The 20,811-nt window shown below is 35.1% G+C and overlaps 1 protein-coding gene across 10 annotated transcripts in view; it reads right to left on the reverse strand.

Annotated features, from left to right (window-relative positions):
* LOC115217804 (FERM domain-containing protein 5) overlaps window positions 1-20,811 on the reverse strand; it is a 313,777-nt gene that overhangs the window by 33,138 nt on the left and 259,828 nt on the right. For 9 of the 10 annotated variants that reach the window (XR_003882210.2, XM_036507984.1, XM_029787485.2 and 6 more), the window contains 2 exons: window positions 8,552-8,569; window positions 1-150 (listed from right to left, as the gene is read on the reverse strand). The exon at window positions 1-150 is cut by the window's left edge and continues 470 nt beyond it. Coding sequence is in view for 9 of the 10 variants with exons in the window: in XM_036507984.1 (XP_036363877.1) it covers window positions 1-150; window positions 8,552-8,569 (168 nt within the window). In the remaining variant the exon portion in view is untranslated. The remainder of the gene's footprint in view (window positions 151-8,551; window positions 8,570-20,811) is intronic. The other variant, XM_029787481.2, reaches the window with a different exon arrangement.

A 20,811-nucleotide genomic window follows, 5' to 3' on the forward strand; every position in this document is an offset into this window, starting at 1 on the left:
CTCCTGTTAATGCATCGACGTCTTGTGTCAGTGTCTTCTCTTCAGAAGAGCTTTCACTTGAAGCAATTGGTGCACTTTTGGATGTATTCATTTTATCGGGGCTGATGTGTTCCTCTTGTTCTACTTTCCCAGGAACATCCACTGGCAGTTCTGTTAATAATAATAATAATAATAATGATAATAATAATAATAATAATAATAATAATAATAATAATAATAATAATAACAATAACAACAATAATAATTTGGATAAAATTTGAAAGTGATTTAACTGTAACAAGATTTTATAATACATCTGCTTTATTTCTATCGAACCAAATACTATTGTGTAAAGGAGAGTTACTTAAATCTGGAATATTAGGGATCAAGCATAATATACAATTTTTTATTGTTATAAAGTATACAACTCAATGTATGTGCATGTGTGTATGCATATATGTGTGTGTGTTTGTGTGTGCATATATATATCATCATCATCATCATTGTTTAACGTCCGTTTTCCGCACTAGCACGGGTTGGTCCATCATCATCGTTTAACGTCATATATATATATATATATAAACTAGGTGAATGGGTGGGTGTAATGTTAAGGAGTACTGCCTAAAATTTTAACAAAATGTCAACAGTGGGTTTCAACTCAATACCTCTGATGTTAGAATATCCATTTGACCATTTTGTTTCTGCCTTTCAAATATTCTTTCCTACTCTAGGCACAAGGCCCAAAATTTTGGGGATAGAGGCCAGTTGTTTAGATTGATCCCCAGTACACAAATGGTACTTGATTTATCGACCATGTAAAGGATGAAAAGCAAAGTCTACATTGGTGGAATTTGAACTCAGAACATAAAGACAGACGAAATACTGTTATGCATTTCACCCGGCGTGCTAATGTTTCTGCCAGCTCACCACCTTCTGCATTCCAAATATTTAGAAAGCAATGAGTCAATAGTTTTAGAAATCAACATTCTGACTATGTAAGAATGATATCAGAAAAAAAAAAAAAAGTTTTGATGCCTTGTATTTAGTCTTTTAGTCAGGAGGGAAGGCAGTGTCCATGGCACTTTACAGGGCCTCCGAGATAAGTAAGAGGGAGGAAGATAAGGTATCCCCAAACTGAAGACTGAATCTGGAAGCTTACAACAGAGTGGACCCTGTTACAGACACTTAAGGTGCCATGTAGTGGTGTTAGACTGGGCAATGCATTAAGTCTATTACCCAGGTAAGTAACATCAGCATTTGAACTCAGAATGCAAAGAGCTAGAATAAATACTGCAAGGCATATGATGTGATGTTCATATAGCTCTACTGTAAGGAAAAAGAATCAAGGATGAAAGGTGAAGCTGCCTTTGACAGGATTTGAACTCACGGTTACTAAGTGTCACAACAACTACTGCAAAGCATTCTAGCCAATGCTTTAACTCTGCTACCTTGATGGTAAGTAAGTAAAAACTGAAATAATTCTTTATATGTCTATATTCCATTATATATATATATATATATATATATATATATATATACACATACATATATATATATACGAACCCATGAGTTCATTGATTTTCCTAAAATCAGAAATTCATCAGCATAGAGATACAGAAATGTGAATTGCTCAGACTCTAAAGACACTAGTGTTGGTAAGACTTGTATTATTTACTAAAATCGGTAAAAGGAGTACAGGGGAACTTGCAATGAGATAAATTAATGAGACACAGCAGAGTTTTTACATCCTCTAGGTTGCAGCCAATTTCTTTCTTTTTAACAAAGAGAGTATAAAACTCTGCTGTTTCTCATTAATTTCTGTCAACATTTCCTTAAAGAAAGAATCTCTTTGAAACATTCAATTTTCCACTCCCATCGCAAGTTCATCATACTCTTTATTGAAAATATAAATTGTTTAAAACATTGATATAAACTAAATTAAAATCATAAATATATGTCAAACACTAAGTTATCATTTGGAACAAGACAGAGAACAAATTCTGTTAGTAGAAAAATGACAGGAAAAAAATGCAATGTAGTTTTTGTTTTTTTTTAATTAGAAGTCTGTCATGTTCAATACAAAGTTAGTAAAACTGGATTTTGTCCAGAAATAGGATTAGAAATAAAATAGCAAAAAATTCTCTTCTATTCTAGTCTATGCACATCACACACACACAACTCAGTTTGGATGTTAGCAATAATTAGTTCATAATACAAATGGAAAATATCACAATGACAAACTTTGTTAAATTCAGTTACCAAGTTATATTTGAACACATGATGTGCCCCTAGTGGCTAACTGTTACAGGGGATACAATCAATTGTAGATCAAGTTGAGGCAGATTTGAAAATTTAGAAGTTACAATGAGTAAAGAAGGCATACAGAGTATACACATTCATTTATATTTTATTTTTACACATGACAAAGTTTTTAAAATTTCAAGTAGTTGTTAGCCATGTATAGCATTATTTCATCCTTTTTTAGAGTCAAGAGCATGGCAATACTTGAGACATAAATTAAGCTAACTTCAACATTTTACAAAGACATTTCTTACAGAGAGAATATAGTTTATAATTTAAAAAGCATTCTTTATTGAAAAAAAAAAAATTTTCAAGGGAGCATTATGACAAAAAACAAACAAAACAAATCTGTTTTACCAGAGACTGATTTTGAAACAAGCACTACAATCAGAAATGGTAGAACACCAACAGAATAAACTTTCTCCTTACACTGAAGGTGTTAAAAAATTATTTTAAGTGTCATCAACATGTTGAATAGAATGCTTAAATATTTAGTAGTGATGGTTTAGAACTGTTATGGTTAGAAGAAATAAGCTAAGAAGTCATTGTGACAAACACTTAAAGTATTAAAATTTCCACTGACCATGGATTATAAAACTATCAGTTGAATAATTGCTTCTAATATAGATACAAAGTCCAGCAATTGTGAGAGGAAGGCGTAAGTCAATGTTATTGGACCCTGTACTTTTTACTGGTATTATATTTTATTGACCCACAGAGGAATAAAAAGCAAAGTTGACCTCAGCTGGATTTGAACTCTGAAGATAAAGAACTGAAAGAAATACTGTAAAGTATTTTGTTTGATGCTCAATGATTCTGCGAATTCACTGCCATAATAATTGCTTCTAATTTAAGCAGAGGCCTGCAGTTTTGAGGGAAGGTGTTAGGTGATGCTGACAGCTGCTATTTCATGGGCCCCAGAGGAACAAAAGTCAAAGTTAACCTTGGTGGGATTTGAAATCAGAATGTAAAGAACTATTAATATCAAATGGAATTTTGTCAAGTGATATCAGTTCTGAGAACCCACAAAACACTTTATAATGATTTTGATAATTGTCTCAAATTTTGGCTCAAAACCAGAAATTTTAGGGTGAGAAGGAAACCTGATTACATAGAATTTAGCACTTTTGACTGGTACTTTATTTTATCAACCCGAAAAGGGGGAAAGGCAAAGTTGACCTTGGTGGTATTTGAACTCAGAACATAAAGAGCCAGAAGAAATGTTGCTAGACATTTTGCCCAATGTGCAAATGATTCTACTACTTAGCCACCTTAATAATAATAATAATAATAATGATGATAATAATAATAATAATAATAATAATAATAATAATAATAATAATAATAATAATAATCCCTTCTACTGGAAGCACAAGGCCTCAAATTTGAGGGAAAGGGATTAAGTTGATTGCATTGACCCCAATGTGTAACTGGTACTTAATTTATCAACCCTGAAAGGATGAAAGGCAAAGTCGACCTCAATGGATTTTGAACTCAGAATGCAGCAATAGGTGAAATACCACTAAGCATTTCATCCAGTATGCTTACAAGTCTGCCAGCACACCACCTTAATAATGATAATAATAATAATAATGGTAGTAGTATTGTAGAAAATAATTCAAACAGATTTCAAACAAAGTTTTAAGAAACACGAAAGGGCAAAAAATACCCTCTCTATTTTTTTTTTTTTTTTTTTCTGAAAGAGTTTTAATTCAGTGAATGAGTAATGAAGCAGATACAGAAGCAAAAGAGAAAAACACTATAAGCATTACAAAAACTTCCATCGATAAAGAATGACAAATATTCTTATAATTGTCACTGCTGAATGAGAAATTGCCTAAATATGAATGAAGGGAAGCAATAGAGATTACCACCAAACAAAGCGTGTATTTTTGGACGTGCAACAGACTGACTTATTTGAAATGATGAAGGCAATATTTCGAAACAGAAATACTTCCGAGATGCAATATATATATATATATATATAATATATATATATATAGATATATATATTATATATATATAGATATATATTATATATATATAGATATATATATTATATATATATATAGATATAATATTATATATATATATAGATTATATATAATATATATATATAGATATATATTATATATATAGATATATATATTATATATATATAGATATATATATATATATAGATATATATATTATATATATATAGATATATATTATATATATATATAGATATATATATTATATATATATATATAGATATATATATATATATATATAGATATATATATTTTTTAAAAATATGAAATAGCCACTTAGTGATGGAAAAATTAAAGTAAATGACAAATCCTTTTTTTTTTTAAAATAAACGAGTTTAATATGATGATGAGATTTAATAAATAAGATTTTAATTTAAAAACAGAATTTTAAGCGAAACCATATAAGATCCACAGATTGCCAGATAAGTATATGTAAAAAGAAAGAAAACAAAACTTAAAGATCCGCAAGATGTTTAATCCAGTGAGCAGACTGTATCCACAATGAGACTCCTTGACTGGAGAGCAAAGCTAACTAAAAACCAGGCTGGTTGCAATACAATAAGGAAAAAACAAAACAAAACAAAGCACTGTTGCATTTTAAGAGAAATCAACATGAGAAAGCTGGTTAAGCTCTGCCTTTCTTTTGGCTTTTGTTTCGTTTATTATTCCTTTTTTTTTTCTGTTTAGTTTTTATGTTGAATAGAAACCATACCTTTCTTTTTGTAAATTAACAACAGAGAAATCATAAGTGATACTTAGTCCGAAGAAATGGACAAAAGTTGCCCACTAAGGAGGTTGCCTACTGAAGTGAAAGTTGCTCAAGTAGAAGCAAGAAAAATCATTCAAGCATGCAAAAGACAAACAGAAATCAGAGGTTATCAATCAACAGAATAAACTTGCTTTTTTTTTTTCAAAAAAAAAAAAAAAGAAAAAATGTTTTGAACACAACAAAATAACAAGCAGCTTAACTTTTGTGTGCAAAAAGCACCACAAGAGTACACTGGAGACCTCATGGGAATGGCTTAATGGTGGGATAAAATAGGATTCATTTTAGAAAATTACTCTTTTTTTTTTTTGGTCCTTAGTCTTTTCAATACTAACCCACATAAAACTATCCCTGGTTCTACAACACAAATTCCCTCTCTTAACCCTTTAGTATTCAGATTATCCAGTCAAATATAATGCTTATTTGTTCACATTATTTTGTTTTAATCTAGCTCTGAGATTTTAATGATGTGATTGTTTATTTTTAGGATCGTATTGGAGGGAAGGTGTAAGTGGCTAGATTTGGCCAGTTTAAACATAAAAAAGGTAGAATATTTGGGTCTGATATGGCTTGTTTGAAAGCTAACGGGTTAAACTAATCTAAATTAAAACCTGTCATTAAAATTTCATGTTAATTGAAATTCCAAATACCAGCTTAATAATAAAGTTATTTTATTAAATTCTTCATTATTTTTCAAAACAAACTGAAACAAAGGCAGTGTATTTCGACAGAAATATAGTAACAAAAAAGATAAAGTGATCTAAATTAAAGCCTTCCATTAATATTTCATCTGTGCCCAACAGCAGTTTAATACTGATGAAATTATTTTCCTAAATTTCCCATCATTTTCAAGATGAATTATAGCAAAGGTAGTCCTATCTCAGCAGAAATAGTGTAACAAAAAGGTTAAATCAAAATTAGTGAACCACATCTGAAAAAGCTAAATTGTCTAACGTTTCCATATCTTTTCAGAAGTATTAACAAACTAGTCTTTATTTGTTTTCCTTTTCCTTCTCAATGATGCAGACTTGTCAATATTTTGAAACTTAAGTAGTTTGAAAGCATAATCACCATCCACAAATGAGTACAACTTCCTATCAAGTACCATGCTTTCACTAATTATTTTAGGGTGTTACCATAATGCTAATGCAAGTGAAGGCAATCAAGTCAGAATGTAGAAACTAATAGCCTGGTTAAAAAAAAAGTTAATTCACAAAAGTGTTTTATAAGTAGGTTTATTTATAAAGCATACTAATTGTAACTGGCATAACTCCCACAAAGAATGGTTATCATAATGAGTACTGAAGATAAGAGTAGTTATGGTAGATTGTCTAATGCTTTTTTTTTTCTTTATTCATCTTTCACTATTAGGTGCATTGACCGAAAGCCTTGTGGGTGAATTTGGAAGATGGAGATTGAAAAAGCACCTTACATATGTGTGTACGTACACATACATGTGTGAGTCTGAGTATATAGATATGTATACATGTGTGCATGAGTATGTGTATAAATATATATATATATATATGTGTGTGTGTAATAATGTGTGTTTGTGCCTCATTGCCTTGACATCATACGATAGTTGTAAATGAGCATCACTGTCATACGAGCAGTGTTGCTTCCAGTCTTCTATGAAAACATGTCCAGCCATGGGGAAATATAACCTTACTTGGAAACAAGTGAAGGTTGGTGACAGGATGGGCATCTGACCATAGAAAATCTGTCCCAATAAATTCCATCTGACCTATGCAAGCATAGAAAAGTGGATGTTAAAAATGATGATGGTGACAGAACAAACTGAACAACCTTCACAAAATGAGATTCATAAAATTGTTTTGTTTCTGATGAGTGGATGTTACGTAACAGCACTACACTAAGAAATGCCACATACAGAACTAACTAACAACTGCTAAAACACTTCATATATATATATATAATATATATATATATATATATGTATATATATATATTTCTGTATAAGTTAGAGGTTAAGAAACTCTCTAAGGAATATCAAATATCTAATATACTATTGGATGTGTACCTAATTATTCATAACCAAGTGCTTACTATTGCATGGCAATATCACAATTGAGTATTAGGCATTAGGTAAGGGTGGGGGTAAATTAGAAATCTACCCAGGATTTATATGGCAAATAAGAAAATGGTGAGGATATACACTCGACAAATATCAGCCAGAAAGCATTCAATTAAATCTATTATAAATATAATTATATCTATATGATTATATCTATGAGTGATACAAATTAACGAATGAAATAAGTCAATAACTGCATAAACAAATACACACACACACATATATATATATATATATATATATATATATATATATACATATATATACATATATATATACATATTTATATATGTATGTATGTATGTATGTATGTATATTTGTATCACTCACACATATGTTTGTAATCATTTAATAAATATATATAATTGAATGTTTACTGGCTGATGTTTGTCAATTGTATATCCTTTCCATTTTCTTATTTGCCCTATATATATACACACACACGTGTGTGTATGAGACTGATATGCTTGCACAGAGTAATCAGGTAAGATACTTAGGCCCTTCTTCAGGACATCCTAAGCCCATCACTATTTCTCCTACCAGTGACAGGAGAGATTTCTCAAAGAAATGTTGAAACTTTGAAGTCAGTTAACCTTTGCATTGTATGTGTGTGTGCATATATATATATATAGGCATGGCAGTGTGGTAAGAAGCTTGCTTCCCAACCACATCGTTCCGGGTTCAGTCTCACTGCATGGCACCTTGAGCAAGTGTTTTCTGCTATAGCTTTGTGAGTCAGTTTGATAGACAGAAACTGAAAGAATCCCCATCATATATCTATGTTTACACCTATGTGTGCATGTCTGTGTTTGTCATCCCCCACCACCACTTGACAACTGGTGTCGGTGTGTTTACGTCCCCATAACTTAGCAGTTTGGCAAAAGGGGTTAATAGAATAAGTACTAGACTTAGGAAAAATAAGTCCTGGGATTGATATGTTCGATTGGAACCCTTCAAGGTGGTGCTCAAGCATTGCTGCAATCAAATGACTGAAACAAGTAAAAGGAGAGAGGAGAGAGAGAAAGGGGAAGAGAGAGAGGGAGAGAAAGGGGAGGGAGAGAGAGATGTTTTTCCTTTTATTATATTATGTTTGTGTATCTTCCAAGAAACTCATTTTTCTTAATAAATTCTAAAAGCAAGTAAGAAAAAGCATGTTAGTGAATCTACTCTAAGATATTGAAAAATGATTAAAGAATTTACTCTTTGTATTAGATTTACTCTAAGGGGACAGAGAGTCGCTTGGTTATATTGGATTAGCCAACCCATGACAGTCTCTCAGTCCGATCTCTTACTAATAGCCATGGGATGGAAGTGTGTTTTTCTAGAATTCACCGTCTTGGAAATAATTCATTGGAGAGAAACAATAAATAAACTTACCATGATATCTTGCTTTTGCTACACATCATGAAATAAAGGCAGAGGAAAATTTGTTAGGGTCAAGGATTGTTTTCTTTTCAAAATATTAAGGAATGGTTTTTTTTTTTGAAAAAAAAAAAAAACAATTTTGTTTAGAGAAAGCAGTTTCGAATGATTTGACTCATGATGGTCTGGAGACATGATTGCGAATATTCATATGGAACAAAAGGAAGCAAATACTGAGAAAGAAAAATATATATATATATTAAAACATAACAGAAGAAAAAGAAAAAAAAACTTCAGTAGGCAAAAATCAAGAGATGAAGAAATTGCCTAAGCAATGAATTTGAGTAACTCTAAAGAATATTCAAAATTATTCAATACATGTTCGAAATTATTAAAGAAACGTTAACAGTTCAACCACCCCATCTTTTGTTTCCGATTTATTTATTTATTAAGAAATATCGACACACTGGCACAGACATGGCTGTGTAGATAAGAAGCCTGCTTTGCAACAAACCATGTAGGCTTGGGTTTAGTCCCACAGACTGGCACCTTGGGCAAATGTCTTCTATTATAGCTCAAGGCTGATTAATGTCTTGTGAGTGAATTTGGTAGATGGAAACTGTGTGGAAGCCCATTATGCGTGTTTGTGTATATATATAAATATACATGTTCTCACAGATGTGCTTGTGTTTGCTCCCCACTGCTTGATAAGCAGTGTTAATTTATGTCCCCATAACTTAGTGGTTTGACAAAAGAGACTGACAGAATATAAGTACTGGTGTTCATCTGTGCAACTAAAATTCCTTCAATGCAATACCCCAGCATGGCCACAGTCTAATGAGTAAAATCAGTTAAAAATGATCATCAACATTTAGGCACAGGCATGGCTGTGTGGTAAGAAGCTTGCTTTCCAATCACATGGTTCTGGGTTCAGCCCCACTGCATGGCACCTTGGGTAAGTGTCTTCTACTATAGCCTCAGGCCAACCAAAGCCTTGTGAGTATATTTGATAGATGAAAACTGAAAGAAGCCTGTTGTACATATCTATGTATGTCTTTCTGTCTGTTTGCCCTCCACCCCACCTCTTGACCAGTAATGGTGTGTTCATATTCCCGTGACTTGGTGGTTCAGCGAAAGAGAAGACTGATGTAGTAAGCATCAGGCTTAAAAAAAACAAAGATAGGTCCTGGGGCTGATTTGTTCAACTAAAACCCTTCAAGGCAGTGCCCCAGCAAGGCCACAGTCAAATGATCGAAACAAGTGAAAAAATTAAAAAATACAGGTTACAGATGTCTATTACTAATGAAAATTAAATTCAAATTGTGGCAGAATAAATGAGAATGTGAAAATGAAGAGTTAAGAAATCAAATGAAATAAAATACAAACAAGAAGTTTTCGGCAGCCAATAATGCATTTGTACAGCGATAAAGAAATAAAACTGTCCTGAATATACGACATACAATGTTTAAGCAAAATTACTATTTTACCAAATCAAAACGAATTGGAATATTCCTGACCCACACTCATGATGTAAGTAGAATTTAGAATATGAAGAAACAAAAGAAGTGACTCAGAATTCCAAAGAATCTCTGGAGGCACACAATCTACTCCATATGATTTGCTGGTCTTGGACGGTTTAGCAGCAGTTAGTGCTTCATCGTAGATACTTTTGCAAATTGGAATATTGGTAAGCAGTAGTGAGACTGATGTCACATACCCATCGTTGTTCTTACTGTCCACATTTCCATATTCATATGGATTGGATAGAATTTATTTAAGCAGACTTTCTATGACTGGATGTTGCCCTTTCCGTTGCCAATCCTCACCTTTTTCAAAGTAAGGTAATATTTCCCCTTGACCAGATTATTTTTTCAAAGAACATTGTAAACAAAGGACACTGCTTGTATGACAATGGCACTCATTTACAACTATACTGTGATGTCAAGGCATGGAGAAAGTAACATGAGCACAACACATACATGTACAACCTTCTTTCAGTTTCCATTGACCGGATCCACTGACAAGGCTTTGGTTGGCCTGGGGTTACAGTAGAAGACACTTTTATTTAATCATTGACTAATATCACATTATTCATCATCATCGTTTAACGTCCATTCTCCATGCTAGCATGGGTTGGACGGTTCAACTGGGGATCTGGGAAGCCAGGAGGCTGCACCAGGCTCCAGTCTGATCTGGCAGTGTTTCTACAGCTGGATGCCCTTCCTAACGCCAACTACTCCGAGAGTGTAGTGGGTGCTTTTTACGTGCCACCGTCACAGGTGCCAGGCAAGCCTGGCAATGGCCATGATCGGATTGGTGCTTTATATGTGCCACCGGCACGGAAGCCAGTCTATGCGGCGCTGGCATCGGCCACGTTCGGATGGTGCCTTTTACGTGCCACTGGCACAGGTTTCACAACTGCAGTTTCCATTGATCTTTGATGTTGGTGTCCTTGACTCAATGGATCTCCTCAAGCACAGGGTCAAAACGGTGTTTCTTTACTTGCCATCTGCACAGGAGTCAGTTCAGCGGCCCTGGCAACTGCCAGGTGCCAGTCGTTATTATCATCATCATATAACTATCAGTAGTTAGTTTTTTTTCTTCTTTTTTCCTCCTGCATTAAAGACGTTTACAGTAGCCTAACTATTGTTTTCCATGTAAACATCTACAGTTGCTTGTACAGAAGTGCGGAGAGAAATATCAGCAGTCTTGTCAGTCTCTCCTGTAATAAAAATCAACTGCGTTTTTTTGTGCCATTAAAGCTATGTGGAATAAGTGATCCCTTGCTTGAAAAATTGGTATGGGTTTGTCTCAACATATTCATCCAACCTATGCAAGTATGGAAAAATGGATGTAAGACAAAAAAAATATAACCCCCCACTACCAGTGCCCACCAACCTTGATTTATTTTTGTTTTCTGAACCATTCTAAGCATCAACAACTGTAGTCCTTAACTTGGTTAGTAGTGCACCCTTGTGAGTTTATAATAACTGGGAAATGTCAAAAGGATTCTATTGGAGAATTGGCGACATGGTGAGAGCTCACAAGATTTTTTCTTACATATAAAATATATAAATCAGGCGCAATACTTATATTTTAAACACACTTTCAAAACACTCCTTATTTCTTTATTGCCCACAAGGGGCTAAACATAGAGGGGACAAACAAGGACAAAGGGATTAAGTCGACCTCAGTACATAACTGGTACTTAATTTATCGACCCCGAAAGGATGAAAGGCAAAGTCAACCTCAGTGGAATTTGAACTCAGAACGTAATGGCAGACAAAATACTGCTAAGCATTTCGCCCAGTGTGCTAACGTTTCTGCCAGCTCGCTGCCTTCTGTGAGAATGGAAACATAAGAGGAGATTGTGCTATTAGTGATCAGAAACTTGAGTGACGATGTGCCAAGGCCTAATATAATTTTATGATATATAAATATCCAAAAGGAGGCTGGATGGGATATAATTAAAAGAAAGAATCATATAATAAACCACTGTACAAATTAGCTTCTGTTTGATTAAAATAATCTGCTGTATTTTCTTTTCCCAAAACACAGGTGGGGAGAGGTGTTGTAAAATGCTATTCCATGAAAATGTAAGATGAGCTATGAAATACTGAGAACCATGATCTACATGAACCACTGTACACTCTTGTATATTTACTTTATAATTCTCTCATCCCAACTTCAGCAAGCACAGCAGAACTTATGTGTGTGCTTTACTGATGAGGTCAGAAAAAATGGAAACACGTTCACAGTTGTTTTCTGTATTTGGTAATATAAAAACAATATGGATTTTTAACACAAAGCACAGGACTGAATTTTAGGGAAGAGTATAGTTGTAGCTGTACATTACATCATTACAGCTACAGGTCAAGATGAGGCTGACATTAAAACACGAATCGACCTCACTCGCCAAGCCTTCAACCAACTCAATGCACAACTCTGGTCAAGATCTGAGATCCGATGCACCACCAAAATACGGATCTACCAAGCAGCAGTGTGAACAATTCTCCTTTACAGCAGCGAGTCATGACCGATGAGGGTGGAAAATATTAAGTGACTAGAATCCTTCGATCACCTCTGTCTATGCCGCATCCTTCGTGTCCAATGACATCACTTTGTCTTCAACAATTCAGTGCGACACCAGTGCAAAATCACCTCCCTCAGACAAGTCATCCTAACAAGACATCTGCATTGGCTGGGTCATGCCCTCCGTCGTCAACCAGGAGAATTCATCTATGAAGCAATTGCCCCAGCTCCCCTTCAGGGTTGGCGAACGTGATGTGGTGGACAACGAAAAACCTGGTTGATGACAGTCAAGGCTGATCTGGAACTCAACCTAGGCCCCCATATCTACAGCGTTTGCCGCTGGAATAAGGAGTGGTTGGAGATCAGGCGGTCGCTAGCCTCAAATCACCAGGCCTGGTCGGCGTTTGTGAGAGATGCAGCATTGAGGATGAATGAAGCCAGCTCAACCCACCCTGGGTGAATGCTGTCTCAAGACAAGAAGAGAAGGGTATAGTTGATTACTTTTACAGCAGTACTTCAGTGGTACTTTATAGTACTACTAAAAACAATTTTACATTAATCTGATGGATTGCAATACATTTGTAGAGTACAAATATATTATTTTTAGGTGCAGGAGTGGCTGTGTGGTAAGTAGCTTGCTAACCAACCACATGGTTCCGGGTTCAGTCCCACTGCGTGGCATCTTGGGCAAGTGTCTTCTGCTATAGCCCCGGGCTGACCAATGCCTTGTGAGTGGATTTGGTAGACAGAAACTGAAAGAAGCCTGTCGTATATATGTATATGTATGTGTGTGTGTGTCTGTGTTTGTCCCCCTGGCATTGCTTGACAACCAATGCTGGTGTGTTTACGTCCCCATCACTTAGCAGTTCGGCAAAAAAGATCGATAGAATAAGTACTGGGCTTACAAAGAATAAGTCCTGGGGTCGATTTGCTCAACTAAAGGCGGTGCTCCAGCATGGCCGCAGTCAAATGACTGAAACAAGTAAAAGAGTAAGTATATCATTGACAGTGACTTCGAAGTTTTGACCAGTCATGCCATTGTTGGCCAGTTAAGCCACAATGACCATCATGGCTTAACTAGCTGAAGCTTCAAAATCACTGTCAATAATATGTCCGTTTAAGAATAATGTGTGTGTGCTGGTGTCTTGACATGGTATTTGTAAATGAGTGTCAATGTCATACAAGCAGTGTAATTCCTTTCCAATATTCTACAGAAACATACATGTCCAGCCATGGAGAAATTTGACCTTGTTTAGAATCATGTGAGACTTGGCAACAAAAAGGTCATCCAACTGTAGAAAATCTGCCTCAATAATTCCAACTTACGCTAAAATTGCAAAACATGTAAGAGACAAATGAACGAATGAACCTCTGATCAAAGGCATTCCAACCATGACTATCCTGTCTTTTGTTTTGACTGTTTTCTCCAGACATTTAAGACTGCATTAACCTATATGTCCTTCTTTCTTAAGATGATGGGGTGTAATTTAAGGTGAAATTGGCTGCTATTTCTAACGGGTTTAATACCACATAGAGGATCCCACATTTGCTCATTGTCTTGTATTACATGCTGGTCAAGCTTAAAACTAGTAATTAAGATAACAACTGTTACGATCAATGCAATCTGTTATGATGAATAATTAAGATAACATCTGATATGATCTAGTAGAGAATTGCCACAGCCAGCACCCTAACCCTTTTCTACTATTTCAGCAGCAAATATTATACCGGATAGGTGTAAAAACTCACCTATCCGGTCTCTGCCTTCTCAAAAATCAATGAAATTGAGGATGAGAATATCTTTAAAAATCTTACTTTGTTTGATTTAAAAAAAACCCCAAAAAAAACCCAACACTAATAACAGCAACAACAACAACACTACTCCAGTGCTAACTACAACCATATGTTGCAAATAATTTATGTTGCAGTCACATCATTTTCTTTACTTTTACTGGTTTCACTTATTGGACTATGGCCAAGCTGGAGCACCACTTGAAAGGTATAGTTGAATAAATTGGTCACAGTGCTTTTTTGTTTTTTAAATCCTGGTACTTATTCTATCAGTTTCTCTTTGCCAAACTGCTAAGTTATGGATGGAAGGATGGATGGAAGCACTCCGTCGGTTACGACGACAAGGGTTCCGGTTGATCCGAATCAACGGAACAGCCTGCTCGTGAAATTAACGTGTAAGTGGCTGAGCACTCCACAGACACGTGTACCCTTAACATAGTTCTCGGGGATATTCAGCGTGACACAGAGAGTGACAAGGCCGGCCCTTTGAAATACAGGTACAACAGAAACAGGAAGTAAGGGTGAGAGAAAGTTGTGGTGAAAGAGTACAGCAGGGATCACCATCATCCCCTGCCGGAGTTAAGTTATGAGGATATAAACAAACCAACACTGATTGACTGATTGTCAAGTGGTGATTGAGTGAGAAACACAAAAACAGACACATAGATACATGTATCTGTTGGCTTCTTTCAGTTTCTGCCTACCAAATCCACTCACAAAGCTTTGGTTGGCCCAGGACTATAGTAGAAGATGCTTACCAAAGGTTCCACATAGTGGGACTGAACTCAGAAGTATGTGGTTGGGAAGCAAGCTTCTTACCACACAAATACACTTATAGCATGAAAATTATAAAATCCAATTTTGGATGTGTTTTTTTTTTTTTTTTCCTTTTTTCGGAGAAGTATTTCATAAGCATCAGACTTATAAAATGTAATCAATATCTAACAGAGTTGCTATAATGTTGAACAATTGTTATTGTTGTTCCTAAATGCTAATATGTTTATCACCTTAGTAACTGAACAATATCTGTCCCCATAGTAACAACAAATAATTATTTTCAGCAACAAGTCAGTGATGAAATAAATGAACAAAAAGAGAGATAGAGAGAGGGAAACTAATACAAAATTTCATGTAATCCAATATATGAGGATAGGAGCTAAAGAACTGATTGTCGATCAATATGTGACTTTCATTCGGAATCAAAGTACTTTTAGTCTGGTCAAGAATAAGCTCAATTCTTCATGTTGATTACTCTCTTACTCTTTTACTTGTTTCAGTCATTTGACTGTGGCCATGCTGGAGCACCACCTTTAGAATTGTCCTCGTGGAAGAAAAATTGTGGTAAAACCAATAACACACACACACACACACACACATGCTTGCACACACAAACACACAAAGAACAGCATGTGATTTAACATGAGAGCCTTTACAAGCCCACCCAGTTCTGCTAAAAATAGCAGCCATTTTCAAATCATACCAAAAATCATAAAAAAAAAAAAGGGATGTGGTAGACAAAGTAACCTTATATCAGTGGTTCCCAACCATTTTTTTTATCGTATGGACCCCTTGATTCTTATTTTATTCTATTGGACCCCCTCATAGCCATTCAATCTTTTATTTTTTACTTGCTCCAGTCATCAGAATGTGGCCATGCTGGGGCACTGCCTTGACTTTTTAGTTAAATGAATTGACCCAGTACTTTCTTTTTGTCAAGCCTGGTACTTATTCTACCAGTCCCTTTTTAGTTAGCCCCTAAGTTACAGGAACATAAACACACCAATACTGATTGTCCAGTGATGGTGGAAGACAAACATGCATGCACACACACACACGATGGGCTTCTTTCAGTTTCCATCTACAAAATCCACACACATGACTTTGGTTGGCTTAGAGCTATAGTAGATGACACTTGCTCAAGGTGCTACACAGTGGGACTGAACCCAGAACCATGTGGTTGAGAAGCAAGCTTCTTCCCACACAGCCACACCTGTGCCAACGTTCAAAAGATCTTATTATATTTTTAATATTAAATATTATTAGGAATTGTATTAAAAAATTGTTAAAATATCTTGTGTATTACAGAAATACACTAAATTTATTGCATCTGAACTTCAACAAAAAAATCTGTTTCCCCAAGGGTCATATGAACCCTAGTTGGGAACCACTGCCTTAGACAATAGCTTGAAGTAAGAAGTGGGGGTCCATAGTTAAAAAGTATTTGAGAATAGGTCTGCTTGATGAAGCCAGACCTGGAGTTAAGCAAAAAAAAAAAAAAAAAGGTAAAATTGCGTGTTTCTTTTGCTAGAGAAATTATCTTTCATGTTGGTGATGTCCACCTTGGTTAGGGACCAAATGGGCTAAAGTCAGCAGAGTGGGCATTGCTAAAGGCATCTGAGGTAATCGAGTGGAGGTGTTAAACAAGGAAACAGATAAGTGTGTCATCCATGTAGGCCATGGTGGGATTTGAACTCAGAACTCAAAGAGCTGGAACAACTACCACAAGGCATCTAGTCAGACATTCTTACAGTTTCACTAATCCTCCATCTTGGACTGTTTTTTTTGTTTACTTTTTTGCATGTTCCAACATCAGTTACAACAAGAGTTCCAGTTGATATATATACTACACTCACGTAGTGTTTGGCATTAGGAAGGGCATCCAGCCGTAGAAACACTGCCAGATCAGACTGGAGCCTGGTGCAGCCTCCTGGCTTCCCACACCCCGGTCGAACCATCCAACCCATGCTAGCATGGAAAATGGATGTTAAACGATGATGATGATGATGATATATATATATAATCACAAGATAAATTCATGTGAGACTCCTTGCTTTGAAATCACATAATTGTTTTACATGAGTGTTATCATCATACATTTGGTATCCATTGGTTTCCAAGCTTCTGAGGAAACATGACTAGCCATGGGGAAAATGATACATTGCTTGGAAGCAAAGATGTCATTGTTTTCCAATCTTCTATGGAAACATGTCTAACCATGAGGAAAATAATACCTTGCAACAGGATGTGTGTCTAGCCGTAAAAATTTGCCATAACAAAATCTGTTCAACCCATGAAAATATGGAAAACTGGATATTAAAACAAAAATAAGAATCAACAAAATTTTGGTCTCCGAATAAAAAAACATAAAATTCGAAAGAGGAGGAGTTTAAAAAAACAACGGAAATCAATTCTATAAAAGACAGCCAGCCATTTTACTATCTAACAAAACAAAAATAATTTTATCTTTAACACTGATGAATTCATAATGAAGAAAAACATAGAGACAATCTAAGATATTGAAATTTAGATATTTCTTATAAATGGTACAGATTAACAATGGAATAAAGATTTCCTTTCACTAAACTAAAAACATCATCCTTTTGATAATTGGCCTCGGAAGATCAGAAGTTGGTAAAAGATTCAAACTCACAATCATTAATTTGGTTTTCATGTTTATCCTCACCTTTGCTAATTAATGTATGTTCGAGTAATGTAATAATTGAAAGACTATGATCACAAATATAAGTGGCTGCAATGAGTTTCATCCAAAGGATATCTGGAGTAACATTACTCAACAGGATGCAGAGCTCAGAGATTAGAGAGCCCTTTCATGTCAAGCTGCTACTTCTCTATGTAGAGAGATCAAAGCTCAGGTACTATAGACATGTGATTAGAAAGTTGCAGGAAAGAATCAGAAGACTGACTCTTCAAGCTGAGCCAAGTAGCAAGGGACTTAGGGGAAGACTGAAAATGAGATGATTGGACTATATCCAATCATCTCATTATATAGGCGCAGGAGTGGCTGTGTGGTAAGTAGCTTGCTTACTAACCACATGGTTCTGGGTTCAGTCCCACTGCATGGCACCTTGGGCAAATATCTTCTACTATAGCCTCGGGCCAACCAAAACCTTGTGAGTGGATTTGGTAAATGGAAACTGAAAGAAGCCCATCGTATATATGTATAGATATATATATATGTATGTGTGTGTATATGTTTGAGTGTCTGTGTTTGTCCCCCAACATCGCTTGACAATCGATGGTGGTGTGTTTACGTCCCCGTAACTTAGCAGTTCGGCAAAAGAGACCGATAGAATAATTACTAGGCTTACAAAGAATAAGTCCTGGGGTCGATTTGCTCGATCGACTAAAAGTGGTGCTCCAGCATGGCCACAGTCAAATGACTGAAACAAGTAAGAGAGTAAAAGACTCAAATGACTGAAACAAGTAAAAGAGTAAATTGCTCATGCTTGGGAATCCACCCAGAAAATCTATTGATGGTTGCTTCAGATAGGACCCTATGGGGACAATACTCAAAGACTCTACCCCAACAACCCTCCCAAGAATAGTGGGTAAAAAAAATGGGTGGATGCATATTTGTGTGTAAATAGGGGTACACTAAATTGCTGGTACAGGGCCAGTAATTTCAAGAGAGGGGACTAAATTACATTGACACCAGTGAATAACAGGTACTTTACTGACTCCGAAAGAATGAAAGGTAAAGTTGACCTCGGTGGAATTTGAACTCAGCGTGCTAATGATTCAGCCAGCTTGCCACCTTAATAATAATAATAATGCTTAATTCAGGGAGTTTTTTAATCAATAACTTTTTCTATACTCCTCGGTCATTTTAATTATTTTCTATCAATTAGCACATACGAGATATTTCTAATGCTAATATAATTAAGTGAGATCTTTAATTAATATAGCTTTAAAGAAAAACAAGAAAACGAAGTTGAAAGTTTGTTAAAAAGGAAAACCAACCCAACACATTCCGTATATGCCATGACCTTAAAAATCTAGATCCAATTAATAATCTGAGAATATCCATTGATTCTATATAGATTTGCAATTAGTAAACCTCTTAAATTAATTTAAATGAATTTTTTTTTATATGATTATTTTTGTGTCACTGGAAAAAAAAAGCCAAATAATAACAGTAAAGTTTCACTTGCAATTTTGCGTATCATACACACATATAGATTATGCATTGATGTCTGCGTGTGTGTGTGTGCATGTGTGTCTTAGATCCACACACATTTTCTCAACTTCACTGAATATAAGTTTATATTTAATATTCAGTGATGGTGAGAAAAACGTGTGTTGTCTACTCAGTAGACAGCGATGTCTAAAATGTATGTATGTATGTATGTGTGTATGTGTGGGTATCTATCTATACTCATTTTGGATATATTGTAATATAAAGAAAACGTGTATGTATAAATGTGTAAGTGAATTTATTCAATAAACCACTGTGTAAAGTATGTTTATGCTTAATTGTATAGAGTCTATGAATAAATGTATAGTCATGTTTAAATTCAGTAAACTGTGTCAATGTATGTGCATGGCAGGGTGGTGTATTATGTTCTTGAGCAAAAGACATCATTTCACGTTGCTCCAGATTAGCGCTTCTTAAACTATGGGTTGTGACCCCAAACAGGGTTGTCACATGAAATGCTGGGATCGCAAAAATTAAATTCAAACATTTGAATTTCAGTTTATATGTTATTTCACAAATGCACAAATCTTAAAACTACTTTTATTTTGACAAATAATATAACTGCTTCTCTTTATATGTATATTGTTCAGCAGAAAAAAAATTATTTATCTATTTGAATGCTTTATTTAAACATAATGAAATTATTGAATACAGTGCTCAGGTGCACCACAACAATTGATGCTGACAATTTCATATTTAATACCTGGGGTTGCAAAAAATCTCGTGGTGAAAAGTGGGGTCATGAATAAAAAATGTTTAGAAAGCGCTGCCCTAGATCACTCAGCTGTAGAATGAGTAACCCTGACACAGACTGGTTTCCCATGAATGTTGTGATCCCAGTCACTTAAGCATGATGGAAACTGGATAACTAGCCTTATGGGTTCGGTATCTGAGACAGTACTTACTTTATTTTACTGTTTCATATGCATATATTAAGTATACTGTGATTTCAAAATGAATAAATAAATGTATGTATGAATATGAGTATATCTATGTGTCTATTCGATATGCAGTTATGTAAAGAAATATGTTTATATAAATGAAAATATATAATCCATAACCATTAGCCCAATATACTATATTCTGCTTCATCTAAGGCTCATCAGGAACAAATTTAGGAATGCTCCTAATGAGCTATATACAAAACAGAATATATGTTCTTGGACGAATGGTTATGGGTTTTAAACATTGTCAGTTAATTTAATGTCTTCAAAGGGTCATTACATCAATGATAATCTTTCTACTATAGGCACAAGGCCTGAAATTTGGGGGTGAGGGCTAGTCATTTACCTCAACTCCAGTGTTTGACTGGTACTTAATATATCAAGGCGGCGAGCTGGCAGAAACGTTAGCACACCGGGCGAAATGCGTAGTTGTATTTTGTCTGCCGTTACATTCTGAGTTCAAATTCCGCCGAGGTCGACTTTGCCTTTCATCCTTTCAGGGTCGATTAAAT

This window comes from Octopus sinensis, linkage group LG12 (genome assembly GCF_006345805.1).
Source record: "Octopus sinensis linkage group LG12, ASM634580v1, whole genome shotgun sequence".
Lineage (NCBI taxonomy): Eukaryota > Metazoa > Mollusca > Cephalopoda > Octopoda > Octopodidae > Octopus > Octopus sinensis.